This window comes from Chionomys nivalis, chromosome 4 (genome assembly GCF_950005125.1).
Source record: "Chionomys nivalis chromosome 4, mChiNiv1.1, whole genome shotgun sequence".
Classification (NCBI taxonomy): Eukaryota; Metazoa; Chordata; class Mammalia; order Rodentia; family Cricetidae; genus Chionomys; species Chionomys nivalis.
In genome coordinates, this window is record NC_080089.1 from 36314738 (window position 1) to 36337075 (window position 22338).

General features: G+C 41.7%; 1 protein-coding gene across 12 annotated transcripts in view; it reads left to right on the forward strand.

Annotated features, from left to right (window-relative positions):
- Msantd2 (Myb/SANT DNA binding domain containing 2) overlaps nt 1-21184 on the forward strand; it is a 35815-nt gene extending 14631 nt beyond the window's left edge. For 2 of the 12 annotated variants that reach the window (XR_009057006.1, XR_009057005.1), the window contains 2 exons: nt 10940-12677; nt 14493-14603. Coding sequence is in view for 9 of the 12 variants with exons in the window: in XM_057767652.1 (XP_057623635.1) it covers nt 14493-14748; nt 15950-16010; nt 19702-20554 (1170 nt within the window). In the remaining 3 variants the exon portion in view is untranslated. Of the gene's footprint in view, nt 1-3493; nt 3812-10939; nt 12678-14492; nt 14749-15949; nt 16011-19701 lie in introns of those variants that run through there. The other 10 variants (XM_057767659.1, XM_057767661.1, XM_057767656.1 and 7 more) reach the window with 10 other exon arrangements.
- Nucleotides 21185-22338: the final 1154 nt, after the last annotated feature.

The window sequence follows — 22338 nt, forward strand, 5'->3', positions numbered from 1 at the left end:
TTACAGTAAAGTACTTTTTATCTTAGATTACTTCATTTATTCAAATAAGCCAATTTTGTTTGTAAGTGATGTTAATAAAACCAAAATAAAAGTTCATATCAACCAAAAACTGCTTTTTATTATTTATTTAATTTATAAGTATTTTTCTCTCCATGGAAAGATTGGGTTGTAATTATAAAGACTAGGAAAGCAGCAGGTCAACCTTGTATGTGGTATCTGAACTGCATCACACACAATCTTAAAGAATTTGTATGTATTTTCCATCAAAGATTTATGGAGCCATTTTTATATGCCATGTATTGAACACACCACAAGTATATCAATGAAAAGAATCACCTTTTTTTTTTTTTTTTTTTTTTTTTTTTTTTTAAATAAAGACAGTAGCTTTAGCTCTGGCTGTCTTCACTGTGTAACTGATGGCTTTGAACTTCTGGTTGCCTCACCTTTGTCTCTCAAATTCTGGGATTACAGGTCTGTTACCACACCTGGTTACAAAGCTGATTTTAAAAAACCACAGATCCTATATTCTAATAGAAAATGATGGCATTTATGTTCTTGCTGTGATGGGAATTGAGCCTAAAGCCTTGCATATGCTAGGTAGGCACTCTTTCATGATCCCACATACTCCAGTCTTAAAAAATAGGCATATTTGAAATAGTTAATTCAAACCAAGTGGTTTACTCCTGTGATTCTAGCACCTGGCAGTAGGAGGCAGAAGATTTTGAGGCCAGCTTGGTTTGGTTACATATTGGAATCTTGTTTCAAAAATAAAAAAATAAATAAATAAGAACAATTAGCACAGGACAGAAGAACCCCAGACATATTTCTGTTAGTGTGTTATTGGCTTGGCCTCAGTATGAACACCATACTTTGCGCTTTTGCATAAGGAATGGGTCGCTTTTGTTTTGTTGAGAGGGCTTTCATGCTATTTGATTTTTTTTATTATTATTATTATTATTTTTTGTTTTTTGGTTTTTCGAGATAGGGTTTCTCTATGTATCAGCCCTGGCTGTCCTGGAACAAGTTCTGTAGACCAGGCTGGCCTCAAACTCACAGAGATCCGCCCTACCTCTGCCTCCCAAGTGTTGGGTGGGATTAAAGGCCTGCACTGCCTCTGCCACCACCACCACTGACTTGTTATTTAATTTTTTTGCATTGTATCCATCCAGGTGATGCTGAGATTTGCATCACCGAGCAGCAGAGTGCTGTGTTACTGTTCTGTCAGTGTCTAGCTAGCTCAGAGCTCCTATTGCCTCTTGATGCAGGTGCTGTGTAGTGTCCAGTCTTGAGCCAAACCAGGTAATTTCCTTCTCTTCTTCAAACTAGGAAACAGTAGTTGGCATTGAGAGGTCAAGGCTGCGCCATTTTAAAATGAAGTAAAACATTGTTTTCCCTTTATGTAAGCAGTGTATCCATACTACTAAACTAAGAAAACGTGGAAGAAGTTGTAATTTCTTGACTATAGCATAGCCACACATTTTTCAACAAAATTGGGAAACCTACTTTTAATTTTAGTATATTTTCATGTGTCTAAAACAAGAATTCCGGGTTGGAGAGATGGCTCAGTGGTTAAGAGCACCTGGGGGGGGGGGGTTCTTCCAGAGGTCCAGGGTTCAATTCCCAGTGCCCACCCACATGACAGTTCACAGCTGTCTTCCAGTTACAGGGGATTAGACACCATCACACAGACATACATGAGAGGCAAAACACCAGTGCACACAAAATGAAAATAAATCATTAAAAATTAAAAAAAAAAATAAAAAACTGCCGGGTGGTGGTGGCACACACCTTTAGTCCCAGCACTCAGAAGGCAGAAGCAGGTGGTTCTCTGTGAGTTCGAGGCCAGCTTGGTCTACAAGAGTTAGTTCCAGGATAGGCTCCAAAGCTACAGAGAAACCTTTTCAAGACAAGGTTTTTCTGTGTAGCTTTGGCTGTCCTGAAACTTACTCTGTAATCCCTCCTGAGTGCTGCACCTCCACCTCCTGGCTCATCCATGTCTCTCCTTTCACTATTTGTGGTGGGTTTTCCTTTGTGCTTGCTTCTTGTGGCTTCATTCACTGGATAGGGAGTTATTAGAGTTCTTTTCCCTTTTTGGTCATATGTGAGTGTGTTAATTATGTTTTAGTTATAGTCATGCTTAGCCTAAAAGTTGTTGAAATTGATTAGCTAACAAAGGTAAATGTTTCTAAATGATTCTATGTATTTACATAGCGGTGCCACAAACCCTCACTTAGTATGAAGTCCTTTTGTGTGTTGAACTTAAGTTAGCAAATGAAAAATGATCTTAAAAAGGTCTTATCAATTCTAAAGTGGGAGAAAATCAAATTAGCATTCCTGTAACATGTTGGTGTGGCTTGGTTGAAGCTCCTGATTTGTCCCCCTGCCCTGTCCCTCCTGCATGACTCTGGTTTTGCTTTTGGTTTTTCAACACAGTGTTTCTCTGTGTAGCTCTGGCTGTCCTGGAACTCGCCCTGTAGTCCATACTGGCCTCAGACCCACATAGATCGAGCCACTTCTGCCTCTCCAGCACTGGGATTAAAGGCCTCCACTGCCTGGCAGTAGTAAGATTCTTTTTGTGGAGATGAAGGGGTGTTGAAATAGTCTTTTTATGTAGTCCCGGTTGGCCTTGAACTTGGGATCATTCTCCAGATACTTGGATCACTCCTGGCTTGTGGTTCATTTGAAGTGTCATTCACACTTTATTGATTGATTGATTGATTGATTTAGGTTCTTCCAGACAGGGTTTCTCTGTGTAATCCTGGCTGTCCTGGAACTCGCTCTGTAGACCAGGCTGGCCTCGAACTGGCTGAGATCTGCCTGTCTCTGCCTCCCGAGTGCTGGAATTAAAGGTGTGTGCCACCATCGCTTGGCCACACTTTATTCTTTCTGTGTGCCTTTGCTATACCACTTTAATTTCCTGCTTTGCTTTACTTGAGTTTACCTTTGTTCACAAGATCCTCTGCATACACACATTGCGGCTGTATCATTTTGTAACAGTTATAGAAGCTAACATTTGTTAAATGAAAGCAATTAACTACATTGCTTTAAATGCTCTACTTCTCATTTAATGCTCACAACAACCTATGATGAAGTTCTGTCTTCAACTCCGCTTTACAGATGGAGAAATTAAGGCACAGAGATTAATCGGCTGATGTCACAAAGCTAGCAGGCGGCTACAATAGAACACTCATTCTCACTCCAGACCCTGTGTTTATAACAACTTGGTTTATTTCCTCCTACAAATCATCAGCCCACTTTCTTTAAATTTTGACAACTGCAATAATGTTTTTGGAGCATAAAGCATAAATGTAATACCCAAACCATATAGTAACATTCAGAAGGACACACTACTATGCTTACATATTTTTTTCTTTTCTCATTTGTTGTCCACTCCCCCTACCCCGACAAAGGGAGGGTCTCATTATCCCAGGCTGGCCTCACACTCAGAACGTGGCTGAGAATGACCTTGAACTGCTGATTTTCCTGTCTCTAGTCCTAGGATCATAGGCATTTGCCCACCATGCCTCATTTGGAGAGATGGCTCGGCGGTTAAGAGCACTACCTGCTCTTTCAAAGGTCCTGAGTTCAATTCCCAGCAACCACATGGTGGCTCACAACATCTGTAATGAAATCTGGTGCCCTCTTGAGGAAGAGACCTGGTCAGTCGTCCTCATCAACTTAAATCATGAAACCCACTATGGACAAGTTCAACAGAACCACCATATACGGGCTGCCCATGCGTGCTTCAGCATTGCCAGGGCATACATTTCATTTCATTCAGGGATCAAACCCAGGACTACATGCATGCTAGGTAAGCATTCTACTAACTGAGCTACAACTTCAGCCTTCTTAGTATTATTATTTTTTTAATTTATTTTTATTTTATGTTCATTGGTGTTTTTTTTTGTTTTTTGTTTTTTGTGTGTGTGTGTCATGGGCATCGGGTCCTCTGAACTGGAGTTACAGACAGTTGTGAGCTGCCATGTGGGTGCTGAGAATTGAACTCTGATCATCTGAAAGAGCAGTCAGTATTCTTAACCACCGAGCCATTTCTCCGGACCTATTTTGTGTGAGTGTGTGTATGTGTGTTTTTCTGAGATTAAACCCAGGTCCTTTTATATACTGGGCAAGTACCTATATTTCTCATTGAATTAATTTTCATCATTCAGATTTATGGAATCTTGCAGCCTCTGCTATATTAAATTATGATGCTCAATCTTCTATCTCACTTAAAATTAGGGATGGATTTCAAATAACTTGTGTACTTGAGCAGGGAAATACAGTTATAATTATTCTCTACAGTCATTTGGATTTGAGCCCCTCAAAAATTCTTGTAAAATGAGAACTGGCACCACATCACTAGGGAATGTTTGAATCGAAGACTGCTTTTTGGAAATCTGTGTCATGGTTGGACATTAAAGCCATTAACTCTTAAAGTGAAATCTATGAAGATTTAATGTGATAATATACTGCTTGCTATATTGAGTATCTATCTACAGTGAAACGTGTCAACTATAGATATGTCCAAGACAGAATCCTTAATTCTTTTTTTTTTTGCTGTTCTTTTTTTTTTATTATTTTTATTTTTTATTCTTTTTTAATTAAAATTTCCACCTGCTCCCCGTTTCCCATTTCCCTCCCCTCCTCCCAAATATTGCCCCCTCCCCCCACTTCCCTCCCCCTATCCCCACTCCTCTTCTCCTCCCCCCACTCCATTCCCCCTCCCTCTCGATACTGAAGAGCAGTCCAAATTCCCTGCCCTGCGGGAAGACCAAGGTCCTTCTATCTACGTCCAGAAAGGTGAGCGTCCAAACAGGCTAAGCTCCCACAAAGCCAGTTCATGTATTAGGATCGAAACCTAGTGCCATTGTCCTTGGCTTCTCATCAGTCTTCATTGACCGCCATGCTCAGAGAGTCCGGAATCAACCCATGCTTATTCAGTCCCAGACCAGCTGGCCTTGGTGGGCTCCCAATAAATCAGTTCCACTGTCACAGTGGGTGGGTGCATCCCTCGTGGTCCTGATTTTTTGCTCATGTTCTCCCTCCTTCTGCTCCTCATTTGGACCTTAAGAGCTCAGACCGTTGCTCCAAATTGAGACTCTGTCTCTACCTCGATCCATCGCCAGATGAAGGTTCTAAGGTGATATGCAAGATATTCATCAGTATAGGATAGGGTCATTTCAGGTTCCCTCTCCTTAGTTGCCCAAGGTACCAGCTGGGGACATATTCCTGGACACCTGCGAACCCCTCAAGAGTCAAGTCTCTTGCCAACCCTAAGATGGCTCCCTTAGATAGGATATATACTTCGCTGCTCCCGTATCCATCCTTCCTATATCCCAACCATCCCAATCCCCCGAGCTCCTCCCATCCTCCCCTTCTCATATTTCTCATCCCATTTCCCCTTTGCCCCATGCCACCTCACCCGCAAGTTCCCAGTTTTGCCCTGCAATCTTGTCTACTTCCCCCTCTCCATGCGGATGACTATATGATTTTCTTTGGGTTTACTTTCTTATTTAACTTCTATAGGATCACACATTATATGCTTAATGTCTTTTATTTATGGCTAGAAACCGATTATGAGTGAGTACATCCCATGTTCCTCTTTTTGGGTCTGGGATACCTCACTCAGGATAGTGTTTTCTATTTCCATCCATTTGCACGCAAAATTCGAGAAGTCATTGTTTTTTACTGCTGAGTAGTACTCTAATATGTATATATTCCACACTTTCTTCATCCATTCCTCCATTGAAGGGCATCTAGGTTGTTTCCAGGTTTTGGCTATTACAAACAATGCTGCTATGAATATAGTTGAACAGATACTTTTGTCATTTGATGTGGCATCTCTTGGGTATATTCCCAATAGTGGTATTACTGGATCTTGGGGTAGGTTGATCCCAAATTTCCTGAGAAATCGCCACACTGATTTCCAAAGTGGTTGCACAAGTTTGCATTAGGACATGTTTCATCCATTCTATGAGAAGTGGAAGGTCGAATGAACCATTACACCTGAGTTTTCTCATTACCTATGCTTTTAAATTATCAACATAAAAATAGATTTTATTATATAAATATTTTGTCTGCACATAAATTTAAGTCCATCATATATATGTATGCAGTGCTAGAGGAGACCAGAAGAGGGCATTCAGATCCCCTGAACTGGAGTTACAGACAGTTGTGAGCTGCTGAACCTGGATCCTCTGGAAGAGCAGACAGTGCTCTTAGCTGCTGAGCTGTCTTCCCAGTCTCCATAAACTTTTATTACTAGATCCATCCTTATTATCAGTGTCATTATAACTTTGAACTGTATAATACTCCTTACATGTGTCAAAACTCATGGTGAACAGTGAGTTGTTCAACTCACTGCTACAAAAGAAACTTACTCAACAACAAATACAAATTCTGCTTTGGAAGTTCTAAGGAAGAGTGCAGCACGGGCTCTAATTGGTCTTAGTAATAAAACCAGAGTCAGATGTTAAGGGGTGAAAGCTGAAAGATCAGAGGAGCAGAGCAGTCAGCCACTAGAGCTCTTACCAAAAGAGGCCAAGCTCCTGTCGCCTTCCACTTTATATTCCTCTCTCTACCCAGGCATATCACTTCCTGTCTGTCTGTACAGACCTCCAGACCTTTACGGGTTAACTAGTGACTAGCTCTGCCCTCTAGCTTCAGGCAAGCTTTATTTGTTAGAGCACAAACAAAATATCACCACAGAAGAGTTTAAAACATGAAAATAAAACTAAAGTCTTTATTGTAGAAGATTGTTACTCATTCACACCTTCAAGTCGATGGTGGTTCTTAAACTGTCAACTCCTCTTAAAGGAGGTGCACTTGATGGGGCTGGAGAGATGGCTCAGAGGTTAAGAGCATTGCCTGCTCTTCCAAAGGTCCGGAGTTCAATTCCCAGTGACCACATGGTGGCTCACAACCATCTGTAATGGGGTCTGGTGCCCTCTTCTGGCCTGCAGTCATACTCACAGACAGAATATTGTATACATAATAAATAAATATTTTTTTACAAAAAGGGAGGTGCGCTTGAACTATAGCAGAAGAAATATCTACAAGGTACAATTTTTTTGACTATAAACACAGATAAGTGTGATACTTACTTGCCAGAAAGTTATAGATTATGACCATTTCCTCATGTTTTCTATTATTTGCTACATGAGTAAATTTATATGAGTAAGTGGTTGGAGATAAGAATGGAGATGAGATGAACTGTAATGAATACAAGTTGTGTTCCACACAATGGCATTTTAAAATCAACAATGGAAATGTACAGGAAGACAGTTCCATAAGTCCCATTATAATGGAGCAAAAAATTTGTTGACATTTAGTCAAGAGATTGTAACTATCCTTATGTTCTATGACAAAACATTGCTCAGCGTATTGTGATTCTGGTAGAACAAACCTACTCTGTTGCTAAGCAACAGTATAGGGCAACTGAGCATGGTGGCTCACTTCTGTAATCTGAGCACTTGCAAGGCTCTCCTAGTTTGCTTTCTCTGTTGCTTTGATAAAATGGCCAAAAGCAATTTGAGAAGGAAAGGGTTTACTTCAATTTTACAGCTTACAATCTATCATAAAGAGAAGTCAGGGCCTGGACTCATTTAGGAACCTGAAGACAAGACCTGAAGCAGAGACCGTGGAGGAGTACCGCTTACTGACTTGCTCCTCTGGCTTGGGCAGCTTGCTTAATTTTATCACCCAGGACCACCTGCCCAGGTGTTAGTTACACTGACCATAGTGGTCAAGAAAATACCCCGTAGACATGCCCATGATAACTGATAGATTTTTTTCAATTTAGGTTCCTCTTGCCAGATGATAGTTACTTGTGTCAGGTTGACAAAGTAATAAGTAGGGGAGGCTGATGCAGAAGGATTTCGATGAGTGCCAGGATAGCCCGAGTTACAGGGTGAGACTAACAGGTACCTCCTGTTAGTAAATTCGTGACAGTTTTAATGTTTTAGCTGAATACCACTTGGAGTCAGAGCCCCAAAGTGAAGGATGTATTGAGGAAACAGAAGCCTGGAAAAACATTTTGCCGTAGCAACTTTAGAGGAATGCTTTTCCTGGAGTCCAGTCTGTGTGGATTTTTTACGTTTAACGTTAACATCCCTGTTTAGTGGTCTAAGGGCTTCCCTAGCATGCCCGAGGGCCCGTTCCCAGTCTCGCCTGCCTACCGGTCGCCAGCCTTTTCCACAGTACCCACCAGTTTTGTTGCAGTTCTTTAGTGTTTGGAAATGAGGTCTTCGGTGGCCTAGACCCTCATTGTATTTCCAGGATGAATTTTAAAATATTACTTATTGCCACTTCAGAAAAGGAATTGTTGCTTATCACAGAAAAAAGTGCCTTGAAAAAAACGAAACAAAACAAAAACGCAACAGACTGGCTTGGTGGCACACACCTTTAGTCCCAGCACTTGGGAAGCAGAGGCACACAGATCTCTGTGATTTTGAGGCCAGCCTGTTCTACAGAGTTAGTTCCAGGACAGGCTCCAAAGCTACACAGAGAAATCCTGTTTTGAAAAACAAAAACAAAACAAACAAAAGAAAGTAAAATGAGAACTTTATTCATTCTTTTTGATTATTGTGATAGGGTCTGGCTGTATAGCCCAGAATAGGCCAGACTTTTCTATCCTCCTGCCTGTCTCTTTTTTAAAATTATTTTTATTTCATGTGTACTTGTATTTTGCCTGCATGTATGACTGTGAAGGTGTCAGTTCCCCTGAAACTGGATTCAGACAGTTATGAGCTGCCATGTGGGTGCTGGTTATTGAACCTGGGTCCTCTGGAAGAGCAGCCAGCGCTCTTAACCACTGAGCCATCTCCCCATCCCCATGCCTCTACTTCTCTTGTGCCAGGATAACAAGTGCGCACCACCACATCTAGGAAACTTTTTTTTTTTTGCTTAAATAAGTCATTAAAATGAATTGAGAAACCAAGTAATGTGTGATTTTTTTTTTCTGAATCAGAAACTGTTCTCTTTTGTTTTTACTTACTTGCTTGTTTGTGAGTTTTACTGAAATTTTCTTTAGGAAAAAAAAATCAGAAAATGTGGGTGCTGTGTAATATGCCTTTGGCTCCAGGTTTGGCGTTGGCAGCACTCAGGTTCATGTATGGTAGTGCTATCACCTGCTAAGCACTCTTGCTGGCCCTGGTCGTGCCAGTCTTTAGACTCCTCTGAAACCTGACTTCCTGAATGTACTATGTTCTTTTATGGAAGAAAAGCCTGTGAGCTGTAGCGCAAACTTAAAGCAGAGTATGTGACCTCCTCGCAGTTCGTGAGAAGTTGTGATGTGTGCATTTTCCTCAGGAGGGGATCCATGGCTCCGTTAGGCTAAGGATCTCTCCTGGATAGGAAAAGGGAAAGCCAAAGGTTTAGAATTAGAAGGTTTTTACTTTTTTTACTTGCCAAAATTTGTTCTAACAATAGAACAGGGGTGGAGTGGGGTGGAGGGGAGGATGGTAACACAAATTACCTATATTTTTTCTTAGTTCTTGTGGAAAGTCAGTTTGCCAGATACTAATGCAAAAAATCAGGTATGATAAATACTAAGATTTTTGCCCAAATGGTTTTGTTTTATTTTTTTCTGCCCAAAATTTGCAATTGTATGTCAAAATATATAATTACAAATTTATGCTTTTGGTTTGTTTGTTTCTTATTTTAAGTCAGATCTCTCTGTTTAGCTCTGGCTGTCTTGGAACTCTGTGTAGATCAGGCTGGCCTGGAACTCACAGATTCTTCTCCCACCCAGTGTTGGGATTGCAGGCATGCGCCACCTACTGTTAGCATGTTAGTCAAGCACTCTACCTACTCAGTTACATCCCCAGCCCCCATATGTTAGTGTGTGCCTGTGTGTGTGTGTGTGTGTGCCTGTGTGTGTGTGTGTTGCTTAAGATTGAACCCAGGGCCTTATACGTGCTGGGCAAGTACTCCACTGAGCTGTGTCCTTAGACCTTTTGGGTTTTTATTAAACTTGGTGTTTTGTTGCCTTAGTTAAGAGCCTCTGGTTGTAACTGTAAATAGGAGTTCAAAGGAAAGAGATCTATTTTACAGAGACTGCTCATTTCTCTTAGAGGTATTTGTTTGGGGTTGTTTCCCAGAGACAAGGACTCACTGTATACCAGGCTGGCCTTGAACTTGTAGCAGTCTTTCTGCCTTGCATGCTAGTATTATAGATTATAGATGTGAACTGCCATGCCCAGTTCGAAGTGTTATTTTGACACTTTTATAAGAAAAAGCTCCAGTTTTTGGAGATTCCCTTCCTGTGTAATTCCCCTTCTCTTGTGGGGTATATGACTTTTGAAGACTTGTTTTAATCCTTTGAGTGAGAGGAATTTTGGTTTTGTCATGTCTGGTTGGCCACTGAGTATGTTTAGTATGGCCAGTTTGATGACTACATATGAAAAGCGGTGTACTGTTTGTTTCTCTTATAACATTGTTTCCTGCTAATACAACTAAGCTATCCTCCCTGCAGGTCCACTTTATTCTTTATCTGACAGTGTAGACCAGTGAAGCCAGTGTTTTCTAAAAGCATGGTTATACAGCTATTGTGACTGATTTCTGCTCCTCCTCACTGTATGCTCTGACCAGTTGCTCTCAGCTCTTTTAGATCAGTGGTTTTTGTCGTGGTGACTATTTTGTTAATATGAAGTGGGTTAAGTACAGAGCCAGTAGCAGAACCCTTGGCCTGTGCCTGTATGAGCTATTTAGTTTCCTCCTGTATTCCCAAACCAGGGAGGAGCTAGCTCTTCCCACTTTCTGAATACAAGAGCAGGGATTCGCGGACACTGAAGTGAAAACACCTCAGTCTCATCCTTAGTGAGTTAGTAATGTCAGGAAGGGCTTTGAAGCCACTGGCCCTGCTTGTAGATCTTATTTTCCAAGCCTTTCATTATTTTATTTGCCCTTTTCTGAACTCTACAATTTCCCTCTCTTGTAGCTGGTTCGATGCCCAGAACTGAATGCTGTGCTCCAGCTGTGGCCTCACCGGTGCTGACTAGAGAGGAAGAGCCACCTTCATAGCTTACATGTGATTCCTCTGCCTATACAACCCAATACTGGATTTGCTTACTTTGGCAAGATAGCTGCATTGTGCACTGTATTTAATGTTACGTGTACTGTAACCCTGGGTCTTTCTCTGCATTGCTGCCGTCAAACCCTCAGTCCTGCCATTCTAAAAGTCCTGCCTTTGTGTACCCGCCCTCTTCCCCATAGACCCCCCCCACATTCATTCACAATGGATGTCATCTTTTTATTCTCTAATTCCCTTTTACTTTAATCTTAAACTCTGGCAAGACTTTCACTCTGTCCTATAAATTGTCAGCTGTCAGCCCCCTCCCTCCCCGCTTTGGTAATGGAGCACCCCACAAGCCTTTTCACTGGTTCTTTTCCATTTGTAGTCCTGTAACCTAAGCATTTGGAATGGTGGATTCATAAGCTTTCACATGGCATTTGTGAATCAGGTGCTGGGAATAACTCTGGATGGCCCCTGAAGTTCTTGCCTTGCTTAGTCTAGTTTTCTCAACTCCTCGGGGCCTCTGTCTGGGTGGATAGTATAGTTTTACAGCCCCTCCTCCAGGGAGGAGATGCAAATAGACTGTCAACTTAATAGAGAGATTCCTAATAGACAGTAAGAAGTTAACTGTTGTCTTTTAATAGAATAGCCTTTAGTAGTTTTTAAGTTTTTCCAGTTAGACATCAAATTGTTATACATTTCTGAGGTGAGTGAGGTAAATGAAGGAAGTGAAACAAGATTTTTTTAATGTTAAGTAGACTGTGCTTCACCGGGAAAGCCAAATGGTGTGTCTTGTTGGATTTGGTAGTTTACTCAAGTGGGAGCTGCAGCCTCATTTTCCTGGACTCTGGAGCATCCTGATGCCTGATTTAGATAAGGGTTTTAGTTGGTTTATTTAGGATTGTTGATACAGCCGCCCAGTCTTTTAATTATATGCTTTGATTAAGCATTTAGAGGATAATGTATTCTATAATCTTTTCTGTGGGTGGTAAGAATTGGAAGGTCTCCAAATGTCCTTTTTATCTGTGTCTGAGCTCTCAAAGTGAATCCCAGTGGGTCTTAGGGTAGCAGTTAAGACACCCCAACCCCTCCCCACACAGTCTTAGTGGATGTTCCCTGTTTAAACTGACTGTCCTTGAGTTTTGGGCATTATCAGACCTACAAGGTACTGCTTACATGTATTTGTATCTTGAAGGAGAGAAAGTTGATTTGAAAATTTTAATTTTAATGCCATTTCAGTACATCAGATTATTATCATGGTTTTAGACATTACAAAACATCTGGTAGATGTCAGCACATTGTAAGCATGTGTTGCAGGTGTATATTACAACTAAGACGTGTGTGTAGCTGCCAGAGACTGCTGATTTTAGTATCACAACTACATAACCAAAGGAAAGTATAAGCTCAGTTTGGTGGCTTTGAAGAATGTCCTTTCTCTGGTTCCTCCCCATGCATATTATCAAAATTTGGTGAACTTATTTTTGATCAAGAGAATGAATGTTTGCAGATGTAGGAAGAAATTCATAGATGTGCTTGTGCCTCTGTCACTCCCTCATGAGTACGGTGCCTTTCTAAAAGGAAACATTAGTTTTGTTCCTTAGCTTCTGGAGTAGCCCTCGCTGACAGACCAGTCAACTGGACTTCGGTGTTCTGTAAGCAGCCAGTAAGTAGTGAGACCTTCTCCATTTATGGTCTCAGAAGAGGGAGAGAGACAGGATTGGAACTCTTTATTTACAGTCCTTAGGAATCAAGAGTGGTTGGGGTGTTCTTGGAGGCAGAAACTAGGCATTGTAAGATAAAAATAAATTGTCAGGGGCTGTTTGCAATTCAAATTCCTATCTCTGAGGAGGGCAGAGGGTGCTGGGAAAGGGGGGTGTGTGCAAAGTCAAGTGAGATTTGCAGCGCTTGTCTCTTTCCTTTGGGAGATTTGACCATGACACACATTTTCCTAGTTTATGTTTCTGGATTATTCTAGAAAGTTTTGTTATGGGGTCATGATTCTCTGTTGCAAAAAGAAAGCTGAGATGACTTGTAAAGAGTTTGTGGGAAGCCTTATGCTCTGTATCGTACCATTTGAGGCTGTGGGAGAGGGGCTATGAAAGGGGGTGCAGTTTGGGGGATGCCCATGTCTCATGCTTTTCTTATTTATTATTCTTTTGGCTTGTGTGGATTTCTGGTGTCAAGGGACAGATTTAAAGTGTCTTTGAGGGAGTGTGGTAGACTGTCAGCTGTCATTTAAAGGCACTGCACTCTTCATGGAGATGCCCTCATGACCCAGACTTGGTTTCATTTGGTGAGAATAGGTCAAGTATTGGCTTATGGAAGACAATCTGTCCTTTAAGAGAATCAGATATTCCTCATAATGCTTATACATTAACTTAGAGATAAACTAGTTTTAACAGTTAAGTTAGAAAAGTTAGATTTTTATCTCTCAAGAAAATTCTGAGTGAAACTCTATAAAGTAGAAAAGGGATTGGAAGGAAGAATGGGAGGTGGAGACAAGGAGAGCCTGAGTGAGACCAGAGGGTCAAGCTGAGACAAGGCCCTTGATTCATCTTTTGATAGATATATCGAGAAAGATAGCATGAGGTGTGCGCCCTTCACTTTGGGACACTGGGCTAGTCTGAAATATGTACTAGAAAGAGAGGCCGTAAGAACTGAGAGCTGACCCAGGCAGCGTTACCCAGGTTCTGTCTTTGAGCTTGCACAATGGTATTTGCTGTGTGTCAGGTGACAGAGAAAGAGCAAGCTGACTGTCTCCCTCCTAGAAAGACTGTTGGCCTCGCTTGTTGGTTTGTTTAGTTGACAATTTCAGTTGGTAGACTAGTAAAATGTAGGTATTAATGTAATACTTCTTGGTCATTGTGTCTGAGATTGGAGACTTAGAACATTTTTGATTTGATTTCTGTTTAAATTGTGGAAGTTTTTACCATGACAGAGTGAGTTAGTGAGGAACACGGACTCTGTAAGGGATCTGTCTTGTTAGCTACTTGTCTAGGCAACTGTTTTCCCCGTACTCCTTAACCAAGGGTAAGGAAGATGTTCTTCACTTGGGGAAATTCTTTTTTCTGTCCTTCCCTCACGTTTTCCAAATTCTGGGCACCATAGCAGCTCTCTCTTGTGGCAGGTGTGCATCCTATTGGCTGGCTGGTATTTCTTTTTTTTTCCTCCCCCTTATCCTTTTTAAATGGGGGGAGGGGGCATATAATATGTGTATGTGGGAAAATGCGATAATGTTGTAATGTTTCTTGTTGTTTTAATTGATAATTGCAAAATAATTGTTTGAATTATAACATGTTTGAGTAAATGCTAAATTAGTATTTTTCTAATATAATAATGAATTTGAAATCTAGCATTCCTGTAACAATGTGTCTGTGTTTGTCTGTCTGTGTCTGTCTGATAGTAATTAATATCTGTGGTCCGTATCTGGAGGAGGAAGTACAGCTTTAAAGGAATAACAAAAGACTTTGTGTCTTAGACCCTTCGCAGGTGTTACAGTCGGGTGAAAGAACATGGTGTTGGGAAAAGAAAGAGCAGTTACACATTTGAACAGTTGGAACAGGTGTTTGGTCAGGGAGGATGGGATGCTCAGCCCTGCCAGCCTGTACTTATTAACAGTAGTGGCTTGTACCAGGAGCTGGAGTCAGATGGCAGCACTATGGAGGACTATTCACAGGAGGACTGGGGAAACCACAGTCAGGATCTCCATGGCTATCCAACAGATCAGGAATTGGGTAAGAAAACCAATGCATGTGTGTTGTGTGTGTATGCATGCCTGGTATGTGCACTGGTATTTATCATCTGTGATAGCTTCTAGTGCTGTCAGCACAAGGCATATTGCTAAACTATTTGAGCCAACATGGGCATATTTGGTTTGGGTGATTTGGGTACCGCTAAGCTCCCTACAGATAGAAGAATTCCTAATCTGATTCATACAAGGAGCTTCACTGACAATCTTCTGCAACTCAAAATACCCTGCTCTTTGTAGCACTACGGTTCCTGCCAAGAGCATTGACTTTTGGTCCAGCTACTTTAAATCTACATTTGATGGTCCTAATTAAGAGGATACATGTAGTCCTTTTTGCTTACATCTCTGTATGTCAAGTACACCAGTTTTGACTTTCTTACATGAGAAATACAGGTCAGGTTTTAGATGTAGCCTATGTACATCACCAGCAAGTTGTGTAATGAGTATGTTAGGAATAAATGCCCTTCCGCCTCATGAGGTGCTCAGGCTCAGGTGACTCCTGAGAAAGTGCATGCAGGATTGACTCTATACATTTGTTTCCCTTCCTTAAGATTACAGAAATCTTGCCCGGTGACAGAGAAATAAAGAAAAAGGGTCGATTGTTATCATAGTTTCTATTAGTACTTTAGAACTTCTTCCAAATATTGGAATGGGAAAAGAAAGAGGCTCTCAAATTGGTAGGATTTTCAGCCATATGTAAGAAAATAAAGACTGGAAGAATAAGAATAGATGCTGAATGATCTGGCCTTTCAATCTCACAAGAACAGTAAGGCCTAGACTACAGTGTCTCACAACCCTGTTTGCTGTAAAGAGTTAAATCACCCAGACCTCAAACAAATAACACACAGAATATGCTGATCCTCGTATTTGGGGGAATAATTACTTACACTGTAAAACCTACGTAGAAAACCTAAATAGAGCAGAATCATTTTCGTTCTTGTTCTTTCAAAATCATGTTTGCAGTGAAATTAAGCTTTAAGCTCCTTGCTTGAAATCCACTGGTGACCTTGAAGAATTTTATACTTGGGAAGCCTGGTTTCTGATCTTGCATATAAATGTTCGCATCTCATTATATAAAGTTATATTTTTAAGTCTGGTACAGGGCAGTAAATAGAATTACTTATCCACATAAATGTGTGCCACCATTTATAAAAATATAACTTCTTTCAAAATTCTTTGTTTTTCAGATGAAATGCCAGTTTCAAAGAGAACATTAAAAATAAAACAAGAGTCTCCTGAAGAAGCACAGTAAGTACATGCTTCATTTTTTCACCAATATGTCTAAATTTAGTGACCTGGGAGGATCATGGGTACCAAGGCATGGTGTAGAAACTCCAGCCTTACCACCGTGGAAGCGTGTCTGCTCTTTCTTCTCTCTGCCACTAGGGACCTGAGATGCCGCATTTTACATACAGAAAGAAGAAAAGTGTTACATGAAATCATGCGTTTCCTGTGTGGACGTGCTTACTAAGAGACAAGATGAGCCACAAAGACTTGAGCTTAATGGGGCTGGGTGAAATGGTAGAGGCCCAAAGGGACATAAATTCTTTATAATACTGCAGTTTGAGAACAGAAAGGAAGCTCTTAGCTGACCTACTTACCATGTAGAAATCAGCTCCTGGAGGAAAGACTGAGAAGATCCAGCATAGAGCCTCTCACTGGCCCAACTGCTGTTCTTTCCCCGAAGAGTTTGTACTTACTGTTCTTTTTAATGGCTTTAAGTGAGTTATCAAAGCCATTTAAAAATATTAGTTTGGGGCTAATTGAAGAGCACTACTCACTTGTCTTCCTGGTAACCTTGAATTCATAGCACCCATGTCTTGTGTGTTGCATTCCACATCTGTGATCTTGACATTGAGACAGGAAGACACAAGCTGCCACTTGTCACTAGCTTTAAACGCTGGAACTTTATTGGTATTGGATCTTCAGAAGCCAGGAAGTAGGTAGGTCTCAGGAACTATTCAAATAACTATGGTGCCACATTGCTGCACACTTCTGGAGTACCCTCGTGCTGGGGCCGGGAGGGCGTTTAGTATGCTCTGTCCTCTGCTGCTTTCTCTCCTAAGGAGCGAGGGCTTCTGAAAGAGCTTCTGGTAGGCCGTTTACTGCTTGGTTAGCACTTCTGCAGTTCCTCGCATTGTCTGCCTAGTGCTCATCATGGGACGTGTTGAATAAAATAAAAATAGCTTGGCTTGGGCAGTGGGTTGAGTTTTGTTCTCTCTCTCTCTCTCTCTCTCTCTCTCTCTCTCTCTCTCTCTCTCTCTCTCTCTCTCTGCATCTGTGGGGTTAGTTAACAAACTGATCCATGCATCACAAAGAATATTCACTAAATCATTTTGTTAACTTTTGTTTTCTAAGTGTCTGTTGTATGCAAAACACTAAGATATTTCAGTGAACAAAATGAACAAGTCTCTGCCCTCTCCTCCGTCTCCTAAGTGTAGTCCTCCCTGAGATCAGTAAAACACGCTGAGGGCTGGAGAGATGGCTCAGTGTTTAAGAGCACTGACTGTAGAAGCATTGGAGTGGGAGTTCAGATCCCAGCACTATGTAAGAAAGTTGGACATGGTCCTGTTATCACGCATAAAGCTTGCACTGAAGGAAATGGAGCCAGGACGAGCTCTGGGGTGGGCAGCTGCCTCTCGACTCAAAAAACGAAAGCTCCCACTTCAGTGAGAGAGGTGTCTGAAAGGAACACAGCTGAGAATGGTCGAGGAGGACACTTATGCCCTCTTCTGGCTTCTGTACCACACGCAAGTGTGCATACAGCAAACACATTTAATTCCTTTAAAAGAAGGAAATATACAAATGATTCGATGACTATGAAAGGTAGTTATCTTTTGACGGATTGCCCCACGCAGAAAGCATCCCAGTCAAATAGAGTAAGCGATGGAGTGAGTACCTTCATGTTCTCTGAGGAGGGAAGTAGGTCCCCAGGGAGCCAGTGCTTTCATTAGGTGCTTGCTTGGTCTCGAGAAGATTCCAAGCCAGACTCGGGTGACGGATAAACGTAGGGTACTCTTAGGTCCCGAGAAGCAGCTGATAACACAGTGTTAGCTCTTTGTATTTTGTAAAGATAGGCCAGGGAGATACTGTTCTGTATGTCCTCCAGAATGCTCCAAAGCTCTTCTCCTAGAAGATACAAGATTTTAAAAGGAAAGGCTAAAGGACTGTGGCCTCTTTTGAAGATTCTGTTAGCAGAGAGCAGGAGAGAAAGCTCAGTGAGTGAGTGCCTCAGCTTGAGATCCCAGCATTAGTGTCCAGAGGCTCACAGCTGCCTCTAACTCCTCGGCCTCCGCCAGCACTTGCATACACTCACTTCCCCCTCCCAAATAGTAATTTTTAAAAAATGTACTCTTAGCAAATCCTTCTTTTTTGATTGCAAGTGTGGTCTAAGCACCTTTGTAGGTTAAACTTAGAATTGATTTTTAAAAATATAATAACTCGATTGCCAAGTTAATATCTAATAAGCCAATTTTACCATACCAAAGTTTGGCCATACTTAGGAAACATTTTAAAAAAATATCTTGTTTGGTTTTATGCACACATTTGCCTGATTGAGGGTATCGGATCCCCTAGAACTGGAGTTACAGACAGTTATGAGCTGTCGTGCTAGTGCTCGGAATTGAACCCAGGTCCTCTAGAAGAGCAGCCAATGCTTTTAACTGCTGAGCCATCTCTCCTGATTGCCACACCCCCCTCCCCCTTGAGACAGGGTCTTTACATAGCCTTGGTTGTTCTGGAACTCACTGTGTGACCAGGCTGTCCTTGAACTCAAAGAGATCCACCTGGCTCAGCCTCCCAAGTTCTGGGATTAAAGGCATACACCACTATTCCCAGTAAGAAACAACTTGTAATTGCGTGTATGTAAATTATGTGAAGTGTCAGTCAATACATTAGCTAATAGCCTGTTAGTTTATTAGTTCATAGCATGTTCTATCTTGATATGCTAATTACACAAGTCATAACTGAAGATTTCTGTAATTTCACCTTTAATATTCTAACTAAAATTTGGGAGTGGTAATGAGTTCATACTAATTCATTTAATTAGAAATGGCATATTGCTCATGTCCTTAGTCATAACCACGTAATTATCTCCTCCAGCACGTGTGTGAAAATTACTGGACTGTCTTAAATTCTGTTTTAGGAATTGTTATCTGGGGCAGCGCTGGTGCTTTGTTAAAGTAGCCTTTGGGTTTTGCACGTTGGCCCGGCGGCCACTATAAGGGTTATGATAACCATTTTTTAAAAATTTGTGATCCGCTGGGCAGTGATGGCACATGCTTTTAATCCCAGCACTCAGGAGGCAGAGGTGGGCCAGGTGGATCTCTGAGTTTGAGGTCTGCCTGATCTACAGAGTGAATTCCAGGCCACCCAGAGCTACACAGAGAAACCTGGTCTTGAAAAACAAAACACAAAACAAAGAAAAAAAAAATCATGCTCCTGAGAGGGATCGGTGACAGCACTAGTGATAACAGTGCTTGCTCCAGCCTGGAAGCCCACGGCCAATCCCCAGAGTGCATGGGAAAGTAGGAGAGAAGCGACTCCAAGGTTTCCTTCTGACCTCCACACTAGTGACATGCCACATACATACACACAAAAATAATTTTCTAAAAATTCATCGTTTCTGAAATCCTGGGATCTTAAGAATTTATATTTATTAAATTTGATACAGTGAGACTATGAAAAGCAGTTAGTTTTTAATTCTAGGAACTCAATGGGATATTTCTGACATTTAATGCAGTGACCTTCCAATGTGGAAGCCTTTCTGAGATGTGGGTGTTTAAATGTAACGTTTTACTCTTGTTGGCAGTGTTTTAAGATGTAGTGGTGCCCAGAGTGGGCAGTTTAGGCACTGAACATTTCCGTCATCTTAGAAAATTCTGTTAGATGTTGCTGCTCTAGACGCTTCAAGAATCTGACAGTTAATTTCTCTTTCTAGGAAACGAGACACCATGCAGAATATTGTACAGATTTTGGAGTCTGTACAGTTGAAATGGGAACTGTTTCAGAGTTGGACAGACTTTTCAAGGCTCCATCTTTCCAATAAATTGGCCATTTTTGGAATTGGATATAACACCCGCTGGAAAGAGGATATCCGCTACCATTACGCTGAGATCAGTTCCCAGGTGCCCCTTGGTAAGCGTCTTCGGGAGTACTTCAACTCTGAGAAGCCTGAGGGACGAGTAGTCATGACCCGAGTGCAGAAAATGAACTGGAAGAATGTTTACTACAAGTTCTTAGAGATCACCATTAGTGAGGCCAGGTGCCTGGAGCTGCACATGGAAATTGACTGGATACCCATTGCCCACTCCAAGCCAACCGGTGGGAATGTTGTTCAGTATTTACTGCCAGGAGGGATTCCGAAAAGTCCAGGTCTTTATGCTATTGGCTACGAAGAATGTGTAGAGAGGCCCCTCACCCCAGATGTCGAGCGCCAGACCCTGGACCCAGGAAAAGAGGGCCGGGTTGGCCTGGAAAGCCTCTCAGCACAGGCCTCGTTGCACGTGGAAATAGAACCCTCCCGGATCATCTACTGCTACCTCGGAATCGCTGAGGTCAGGACTCTTCAACAGTGCTTGTTTTTACATTTTCAAGCAAATACCAAAACCTTCAGTAAAGAATGGGTTGGTATTAATGGATTTTTGTCCCAGAACTGTATTGTGGATCCTGGAATTTCCCCCAAATCCATCTATATCAAATTTGTAGAAGTAGAGAGGGATTTTCTTTCTGCCGGCTCATTAGTTGAGTGTCTGGAAAAAGCCATCGGATATCCCTTAAAATTTAACAACTGAGTGTCATCCTTCATAAGGATTTGGGCGTGTGCATTCTTCTCCATCCTTCCTGTTCCCCAGACTACCCGCAGTCCAGATGCTGCCCTCAGCCTCTCCGTGGGAACTCTTTCCGTGGTGAGACCAATGCAACCTCGCAGGCAGCATAGCAGACACTGGGAGAAAGGCAGACCTCACCTGAAGTGCTCGTTTCGAGCAAGCAGGTCTTGCATGGTGGGTCAGTTCTTTTTTAAAAAAAGAAAACATTGATTTTAAAATGGATTTTAGAGCCCTGAAATGAACAAATGTAGGTACATTCCATATTGGACAAAACTTATACTTTGAGTTTCATATGAAATTGAAAATTGTATTTTTTTCACAATGTTTCATTTTTACACATCTCTATAAGTATTATTTACAACCTTGAATAAATAAGAAATAGATAATGACAAGTAAATCTTGAATCACAGTAAATAAGGCTGTTTTTCAATATTACCTTTAGCTACTATTGTATATAATTTAGAGTTTCATCTTTTTCACCAACCAAGTGTTTTGCTATTTCCAATCAGTGTTGCCTGCAAAGACTTTTGTTTATGTGATGTACGATTTTTATGGTTGTGTTACCATTTAAATTAAAAAAAAATATTAAAGGAATTCCTGACCTTTTGGGTTGCTAGTTGAGCTTTCTGTACCAGAGTGTGGCTGCATTGATTGTGGGGATCATGTCCAGCTTCGATGGAAGAGTGAAGAAGCCGAGGCTGGGCTCTGCCCAGTGCTAGTGCTTGTCTGGAATGCTCAGGGCCCTAGGTTCAGTCCCCAGTACTGGAAAGAAAAGAATGGCCATACCAGACAGAGCATGCTGTTTCTCTGTGTGTGAACAATGACCATAGTCCTTGTCGAGAGTTCCAGAGGGCATTCGACACCACAGTGTGTCTGTCCCTAGAAGACTGCGGGGATCTGCTTCTGACTTTGGGAGTATGCATGGGCAGGGCGCTTTGACTCCTTGCCTTTTCACTCAGTAACTGGAGTGGGTCCCCTAAGTACTGAGAGGACAGTTGTGATGCCAACTTGCTGTGTCTAAAAAAAGAAAGTAAAGAGCCAGTAGAAACCCAATACTAATGCCTTTGAAAAGCGATCCACGAGAGGAGAAACTGGAAGGTGTCGGTCCAGTAGATAAGGACTCTTGCACAGTCCTTTTCCGAGATTCCAGTGGGTCAGGCTCCACTCCACCTGGATGCTTAGCACGCTTGGCTAAGAATAGTCTCTAGTAGTCAAGGGTCACTTGGTCTTGTGACAGGAACTTGCTAGTTTGGCCTTTAACTTTAATGGTTCCTCGGCATCTCTCAGGTGTTCTGCTTTAAGAGGACAGCAAATCCAGATGAGAACTCTTAAGTCCCTGATTTTGTATACTGTTGAAAGTAAGATCACAGCTAGAAAGGAGGTGGTTAGTCCCAGCACCTGGGAGGCAGAGGCAAACAGATTTTTTTTTTTTTCTTTCGAGGCAGGGTTTCTCTGTAGCTTTGGAGCCTGTCCTGGCACTAGCTCTTGTAGACCAGGCTGGCCTCGAACTCTCAGAGATCCGCCTGCCTCTGCCTCCCGAGTGCTGGGATTAAAGGCGTGCACCATCACCGCCCGGCCACCAGATTTTTTTTTTAAAAAAATTATTTTATTGGTGTTTTAACCTGTATGTATATCTGTTTGAGGGTTCTAGATCCTAGAGTTACAGACAGTTTATGGGTGCTGGGAATTGAACCCAGGTCCTCTAGAAGAGTAGTCAGTGCTCTTAACCACTGAGCCATCTCTCCAGC